Source organism: Cricetulus griseus, chromosome 9, assembly GCF_003668045.3.
Source record: "Cricetulus griseus strain 17A/GY chromosome 9, alternate assembly CriGri-PICRH-1.0, whole genome shotgun sequence".
In the NCBI taxonomy this organism is placed as follows: domain Eukaryota; kingdom Metazoa; phylum Chordata; class Mammalia; order Rodentia; family Cricetidae; genus Cricetulus; species Cricetulus griseus.
In genome coordinates, this window is record NC_048602.1 from 21,893,904 (window position 1) to 21,902,578 (window position 8,675).

The 8,675-nt window shown below is 48.5% G+C and overlaps 1 protein-coding gene across 1 annotated transcript; it reads right to left on the reverse strand.

The window, feature by feature from the left end:
- Positions 1–91: 91 nt before the first annotated feature.
- Positions 92–8,675, reverse strand: LOC100763364 (leukocyte immunoglobulin-like receptor subfamily B member 3). Its single transcript, XM_035449158.1, is given in 11 exon segments — positions 92–153; positions 974–1,276; positions 1,515–1,811; positions 2,036–2,344; positions 2,469–2,651; positions 2,654–2,752; positions 7,557–7,862; positions 7,989–8,081; positions 8,084–8,266; positions 8,444–8,479; positions 8,642–8,675. Coding segments are annotated over 11 exon segments (1,905 nt in total).

The window sequence follows — 8,675 nt, forward strand, 5'->3', positions numbered from 1 at the left end:
ACCAAGGCAGAAGGACAGGAAGTGTGAGGCCATCCATGTTGGGATTACAGGGCTACACCACCATACCCAGGTTTCCCATGGTGGGGGAGACCTACTGCAGACTCAGGATCTGCAGGCCTCCTCTGTTAGTAGAGGTGCCATTCAAGGCCAGCACTGAAAGAAATTTACACATGTGGGTCAGGCCTATTCTCTTTATACTCAGAAAACCAGCAGCCAGCCCAAAATGGGAAGGACTTGTCCAAGTCAGCATCTCCAGAAGAAGCTGTATGCAGCCCATAACTAGCTATTGACCATCTGGGCACCACATCCAATAGGATGATTACATAGACTTCTGGTGCCTGACTCAATGCAGGTGATAGTTGATTTCTCAGGACCTTAGAGGCTGATGGGGAGGTGAGTGTCTGGGATCCCTGATCTCCACCTCACCTGTCCATTCCTTCGATCTGAGCCAAAAGACCTCTCTCTGGACACCATGTTCTGAATCCCACCCTCTAAGATATGGGCTTCTGGGGTCTCTGTTTGCCTCACATACTCACAAGCTAAGTGACAGAGAAATGAGGACTTTGGTGGGCTCAGGTGAGGCAGCTTGGGGATAGACCTTACTCCCTCCACTGATGTGCCTGATACCTACCAGCTGTTGGCAAGGGACTTGAGGGTGGTGGGCTGAGGATATAATGTGTCCTAGGAAGCAGTACAGGGTGAGGTTTAGATGCTAACTCAGGGACCTGCCTCTGCTGTCTCTCCTGTCTCTGCTCTGTAACTTCTCCAAGATTGTTGTGCTGTCTACCCCAAACCTAGATTGCAATAGAGGATGGAGTGGACATTACTTAAGGGACCCTGCTGACATCCGCTTCTCTGTCAGGGAAAGAGCCTTCTGACTCACCCTTCTTGTTGTCCCTTTAATCCCACCCAAGTCAAGGGCTCTTCTAGTGTTTGGATTTCTAGTCACCCTGAGAGTTCAGAGTAACCTCACCTGAGACAGAGAGCTCCACAGGGGCACTGGCATGTGACAACAGGTAGGGAGACGAGTCTTGAGACCTGTAGCACCTGTAGGTGCCTGAGAGGGCAGAGGTCGCAGCAGTCATAGAGAATTCTGCCTGAAACTCCCCATCTTGGGACTTGGATTTCATTCGCTGGGGTTGGTGTGCTGCTCCCTCCTAGGACAGAATGAAAGTGTCTGTCGTGTATGTTGACTGACACAGCAGGGTCACGTTGTCTCCAGACTGTACTGTTGAGTTTGGCTTCACTGAGAGGGAAGGACTGTCAGGAAGCTATCCTAAAGAGAACAGAAATAATGAGAGGCTGCCTTCAATGTTCTCAGCTGAGACTTCACAAGGATTTGCTCTGGGCACTTGTGACTCTGTCTTATCTCTGCCTTACTTTCTCTCCTGCTTCCTGTCTCTCCATCTGTTCCCAAATAAGATCCAAGTCCCTATCCCAGCCTCAGCTCTTAGGTCCCCCATGAGAGCTCATGCTGAGATTAGATACTACATAGAATCTCATTTGTTCCTCACCTGTGATCATGATGTCCAGGGGATCACTGGAGGCTGACCACTCAGAGGAGAGGTTGTGTGCTCCATAGCATCTGTATTGGCCTCCAGTAGAGTGGCTCACATAGCCCAGTGTGAAGTTGGCTAAGGAGAGCCCATCCTGGGTCCTCTGGCCATACCGCTTGGTGAAGATGTCTTCCCCCACCTTGTACAGAGCAAATCTGTCATAGTTGATGTCAGAGCAACACTGCAGGGTGAGGCTCTCTCCAGGGTCCAGGATATGGCCTTGGTGAGTCAGCAGAGAGGGCTTCTTGGACAGGCCTGGAGGGAAGGTGACAGCCTAGTGATTGAGGAGATGGTTTTCACCAAACACCTATTCCTTCCCATCATGCCCTGCACATGTCACTGCTTCTCCCCAGGAGTGGGGCTCTGGCTCAGCAATCAGGATCTTTCTTTTTCACTCTTTACCTGCAACTACCCAGTGGGACAGGGTCATGACAAAGGGCTTAGGGTGTCAAAAAAGATTGATCAGTGATGGGGCTGACTCATCTGAGATGTGTATTTCCAGATCTCACTGGGTGCTGACCACAGCTGTGTGGTTTGCTTGTAGTATCCATAGCATCGGAATGTCCCTGTGTGGTCTGCTGTTACATGATCTATAGAGAATAAGGCTTGGTACTGCATAGTACTGTTTATATACTGTGAGATCAGGGAGCTGGAGAATTTCTGATCTTCCTTGGTGAGGAAGAACTTGTGATAGGACACCTGTGAGACACACTGGAGAGTCACTTTCCCTCCTGAGGTCACCACATGGCTGGGCCGTGCTGACAGACTGAGTTTACTGTCATAGATTCCTAGGACAGAAGGAGGCAGTCTGTTACATGTGATTACACAGTCACAATGCTGTCAAGGCCAGGCTTTGGGAGAGAATACTGCTGAGAGCAGATCCTGGGGCTGCGACTCTCACTGTCCCCTCACCTGTCACCACCAGTTCCAGGAAGTCACTACGCTCTGACCAGCCAGCTGAGCTGTAACAGTAACAGCGATATTGCCCCCCAGAGTCTTCTGTTACAGAAGAAATGTAGAATATGGACTTGTTCTGAGGCTCCTTTGGGGTCTGTGTACCCCAGGTTTGTTGGCTTCCCTCTTTATGCAAAAACACATTTCTGCATCCAGGGTCCCCTGGCAAGAGATGTTCATGGGGCTTCCTAAGGCGACCACAGGGCCTGGCTCAGCCTTGATGGTGGGTTTGTGGAGGGTCCCTGCAAGGAAACAGGAGAGAAGGGGGTGGGTCTGTCTGAAAGTGTTGAGAGCTGCAAAGTACCGCGCCCAAAAGTTGGCACCAGTTTCTGCCTTCCGCCAGCCCGACGGCGAGTGCTCTGTGTGGTAAACAACTCCTAATTTGGTAAAGGTCATGTATCCTCTTAATTCTGCTTGGAGACAACCAATCCTGGCGCACCACGTAGGGTTAGGTGATTGGTAGATGTAGACTATATCAGGCCCCGTCTTCCACTACCCGGGGCCGCCATTTCACTGTAAATAAAGTTCCCGATTAAACTGTGTTGAAGAAGATTCCTCAGTGTTGTGTCGTTCTTGCTAGTCAAGGGTGGATGCAACAAGTGGTGGCCCATAAGGGGAATCAGAACTTCTCACAGTCGGGGTGGCACCGGTAAGTTCCCAAGGTGAGTTGGGACCATAAATTCCGCGGTGAATGCGGAGATAGGTCTCTGGTAAAGGAGCACCAAGGTGCTTCATTCTAAAACTTAAAGTTAACTAAAGCCACGTTGCAGAGTTTCCTGAACGAATGCCACGCCATTGCACCCTGGTTCTCGGTTTCGGGCAATCTCTGCGTTGCTAGTTGGGATAAGCTTGGAAAAGATCTAGATTTTGCCTGGGCACAGGGAACGATGAAGCCAGGGATGCAGCCTATTTGGAAAATGGTTCGCAGCTGTCTAGAGGATCAAAGATGCCGCAAGGCTGTAGAAAAGGGGCAGGAGGTGTTAGAACAGCTGAAGGAAATAAACAGATGCAAGTCATGGGGCCTGTGCAGCTCGGTTTACCGTTGTTGTCAGCCCTACCCAATCATGAAGAACCTGATTTGTGGTGTGTGCAGCATAGTGTTAGGTTTGCTTTTACTTTACCTTCTATTCTCCATACCGTTATATACCATTATATGAGTGGGTGGTTTTACTCCAGGGTATGGACAATAGCCCCACTATGTGTCAGCTTTCTGTGTGTCATGCTATTGCTCCTATTAGAGAGAAATACCCTGCTATGAGATGTGTCCACTATATGGATGACATTCTGTTAACTAGTAAGGAGTTGAAATTGCTGCACTTAGCATATGGAGAATTGGTAAAGACCTTGGAGAGGAAGGGATTAAATGCCTCTTTTCGTTGGAATACCTTTCAGATCTTTGAAAGTACAGTTAGTTTGTTAGCTCCTGGTAGGAATATATCCTTTGCTCCTACTCCTGTGTGTGTCTGGCCTCCCTTTGTGTTTGTAATGTGGCCACTGCGTTGGATATCCAATCTACCCTTAATGCTCAATTGAAAGGTGGCATTATGGTTTTGAATCAACGCATTGATCTAGTACAGGAACAATTGGATACTTTATGGCAATTGGCACAGTTGGGATGTGAATGGAGAATGCCTGGTTTGTGTGTAACAGCTGTTTCCTATCAAAATTATTCCTTAGCAGCAAACATGTCTAAACAACCTTCATAGTATCTTCTAGGCAACTGGTCTGGGGATTTTGACAAGCTGATGCAGCAGCTGAGACTCTCCATAGTGCACGTGAATTCCACCAGGGTGGACATCTCGGTTGCGGAGGGGCTGTCTGCGTGGATCACTCAAGCTATGAATCATCTGAAAGAGTGGGCGGGAATGGGTGCCCTGGGAGGAATGCTTATCCTAGTTAGTTTCATAGCTTTATGGTGTATCTGCAGGATGAGGATCACACAGAGGAGAAGTAATGCCATGAATGCACAAGCCTTCGCAGCCCTGGAGGCAGAGCAGTCACCTCAGGCTTGGCTAACAGTACTAAAGAGCTAAGCAGTCATCCCACTCAGGCTGCGAGATGAAGTACTGCACTTGAAGTCGGCGTTCCGCAGCTTCATGAAGGTCATGTCTGATTGCATATGGGTTGGTATCGTACTCCCATCTCTGAGAAAAGATACCGGACAGGTGTGGCACCAGCTCGGCTGATAACTGGGCGTGGGGTCATTACAAAGTCCCTTGATTTCAGGGATCAGACCTCTACCCTTGCCTGTTGTGTTATTTTTAAAATAAAAAAGGGGGAACTGTGGGGAGCCACAGCCCCAAGATGGCGCCTGGCTGGATGTCAGGGAGACGGAGCTTAGCTGTAAACAAGCCTTATTTGGAAGCCCTTAGTGGATCTGGTGTGCCTCCTCCAGCTGTGACCTCTCCGGGATCGCCGGGTGGCAGGAGCTAATTGGGTAATGAGCTTGCTATCTGGGATTGCCAGGTGGCATGAGTTAATTGGGTAATGAGATTGCTTTTAAGGGCTTGCTGGGGGACTGCTAGGGATGAGAAGGGACCTTCTCTTAAGAATCTATCAATACATAAAACTTTGAATAATCTCACTGTTCCAGCTAGCCCAGTATGTTTAAAAGCTCCTTTTATCTTTCTGCTCTCTAATGCTTCTAATGCTACCAAAGAAGTGATCTCGTGCAATTTGACTGACGTCTCCTGCATTGCTAGTCAATGTTGGAATGGTTCTGCTAATACAGCAGTAGTGATGAGGATTCCTATGTATGTTCCTATTCCGGTCAAAGTGGATACAGGAACGTTTCCCATTACGGAAATCATCAGAACCAAATGGGATTTTGGCATAACTGCAGCATTGGTTACTGCCATTACCCTTTCTGCAGCAGTGGCTATGACTGCCACCATTGCCATGGCTGCTCAGGTCCAATCAGCTGAGACAGTCAATGACATTGTGGAAAAAACAGCTACAACATTAACTACCTTAAGATCTATTGATGACCACTTAAAAGCTGGCATTCTAACTGTGAACCAAAGAGTGGACCTGTTGCAGGAACAGGTGGATGATTTAGTAACCTTAACTTCCATAGGATGCATTCATTCCTTTTCTTCTTGATGTATCACCTCCAGGATATCCAACAATTTCACGGAGAACAGCAACCTGAGTTGGCAGCTGAGTGCCTACCTTCAGGGAAATTGGAGTCAACAGTTCAAGAACCTGACAGACACCCCTAACACAACAGATGGTTGTCGTGAATGCTACACGCCTGAGCCTGCCCACTGTTAATACCCTCTTAACTACCCTTAAGCAAGCCTTTAGTTTAGTTAAGGAATGGGCTGGGTAGGAGTTATGCTTTCCATGATGTTGTTAGCCATTTTTGTTTGCCTGTGGTGCCTATGCAGGATCAGGAAGTCACAAAAATCCCAAGCTGCCATGTTGGTACAGGCCTTTGCTGCTGTGGAAGCAGGACAATCCCCTCAAGCATGGTTATCCATGCTGACAGACAAATAGATGTCTGTCTCGCCCTTACTGAGTGATGCGTATCTGAATCAGTCATGCTCAATGACAGGCACCTACCCTCTTGCTGAGCGAATAAGCACACAAGTGTTCCCTTCAACCTAAGACATGAGCCTGTGAGGGCGACACAGTGACTCTTTGTCGGGTAAGATAGGGACACTGGGGTTGAACCTAAGACAGAGATGACTGAAATCTGACAACAGATAGATACTGCTACTCCTATAATATTAAAACAAAAAGGGGGAACTGTTGGGAGCTGCAAAGTACCAAAAGTTGGCGCCGGTTTCCGCCTTCCGCCAGCCCAACAGTGAGTGCTCTCTGTGGTAAACAACTCCTAATTTGGTAAAGGTCATGTATCCTCTTAATTCTGCTTGGAGACAACCAATCCTGGCACACCACGTAGGGTTAGATGATTGGTAGATGTAGACTATATCAGGCCCCGTCTTCCTCTACCCGGGGCCGCCATTCACTGTAAATAAAGTTCCTGATTAAACTGTGTTGAAGAAGATTCCTCGGTGTTGTGTCGTTCTTGCTGGTCAAGGGTGGACGCGACATGAAAGTGACACAGGATACTCACACTTGCAGAACACACTTTTTATTTAATTTATGCTTCTGTCAAAAATACACTCTGTCAGCATCCCACTCACCATCCCTCTCCCCCAGATCCACGGCTCCTCTGTTTTCCTTCAGAACAGAGCAGGGTTCTCAGTGATATTAATGGAACATGACATAACAGCATGCAGTCAGACTAGGCAAACACCCTCCTAATAAGTCTGGAGAAAGCAACACAGTAGGAGGGAAAAGCTCTCCTGTGCAGGCAAAAGAATCAGAGACTTCCAGACTCCTATTGTTATGAGTCTACCAAAAATCTCAAGCTAGTCAGGCAGTGGTGTGCAAGCCTTTAATCCCAACACTCAGGAGGCAAATGCAGGCAGATGTCTTTGAGTTCAATGACAGTTTGGTCTACAGAGTGAGTTTCAGGACAGGCAGGGCCTCTAAAGAAAAAAATAGAAAAGAGCCCAGGGTAAATCGGCACAGCCTGTGTGCAGAGGGCTTAGGGAAGACCCAAGCATGAGCCTTGGTTGCTGCTTCAGTCTCTGTGAGTCCTCATGATCCCTGCTGAGTTCATCCTGTGGGCTGTGTTCTCATGGTGTCCTGAGTGCTCTGGCTCTTGCAATCCTCTCTCTCTCTCTCTCTCTCTCTCTCTCTCTCTCTCTCTCTCTCTCTCTTCCTCTCTCTCTCTCGATAAGACCTTGCATATTTAATACAGTGTGTTACACCAATAAAGGTGCCTCTCTCTCTTTTCTGTGGAGTTTCCTGAGCTCTGGTGGATTTTATTTAAGCTGATCCAGAGTAACAGAAACAGAGGGCCCCATGAAGATTGCTCTCTTTCCTGGATCTCCTAGACTCTCATGTCACTGTGTCCCTTGAATTTTGTATCTTGTGTCCCTTTGTCTCCTCCAATTTGTGACAGTGGGCTCAGTAGCCCTGGCTCCTCACATATAGAACACACCATTGTAGGGAAAGTTCATGGATCCTCACCTGAGAGCAGAAGCTCCAGGGGGTCACTAGGTTTTGACCACACCAGTGGTCTATTACTGTCAAAGCTGTAGCATCTGAATGTCCACCTTTGGCTGGAGGTCACAGGACCTACAGAAAACAGGTCCTGGTACTGCTGAGTAGATCGGTCATACTCTGAGTCCAGTATCCAGGGGAACTTCTGTGGTCCTTCCTTAATCAGAATGAACTTATAATGTGGTTGGCTTGAGACACACTGCAGTTTGACACTCCCTTCTTCAGTCACCACAGGGCTGGGATTGGCTGACAGGCCTGGTTCACTGTAGGCCCCTAGGAGAGAAGAAGGAATAAGTTTAATGCCCTCAAAGGCCGCATTATCCTCCAGGGATGTGAGGAGAGCCATTCCTGTGTAGAAAGAAGACAAACATGAGGATGGGACTCGGTGAGTTCTCTCACCTGTCACCACCAGCTCCAGGGAGTCACTATGCTCTGACCATCCATTACGGGTCCAATATTGACCCATATATTCCCCTGCTTCATAAAGGCCTAATTTTTTATTGAGAATTCAGCCTTGTTGTTAGGATTTGGTGAAATTTCTTTGTTCATGAAATATCCCAATTTATACAGACGGTATTCTTGGGCTCCCTTGGTCCCCTCACATAAGAAGGTCACTGTAGTCTGCTCTGACACCACAGAGTCTGGCTGTACTCTGAGGATAGGCTCAGGGAGAGTTCCTGCAAGGAAAAGATCAGCTAGGACCCAGGACATCCACACTCAGATTGCAGCCCCTGATCCCAACCCTCAGCCCTCCCCAGTGGCAGCACACATGTGTTGGTTTCCATCATCACTGCCCAGCATGGCTCCAGGATTGCTGAGCAGTGATGTCAGGACATCTGCAGACACTCACTCACCTGCCAGCACTGGTGTCCCATGGCCCAGAGTCAGCCCTGGAAGAGAGTTCCCTGTGAGAGGTTTGTCCCTGAATCTTGAGAAGGTCCTCCCCTCTGCAGAACCTCCTGAGACCCTGGGGTTTCCTAACTGACCCGTGCTGGGCTGTGGGGCAGCATCAATCCCAGAGCACAGCATCCGTCCCCATCTCCACATCTCACCCAGACAGAGCAGGGCTGTGAAGGTGACGGTCAT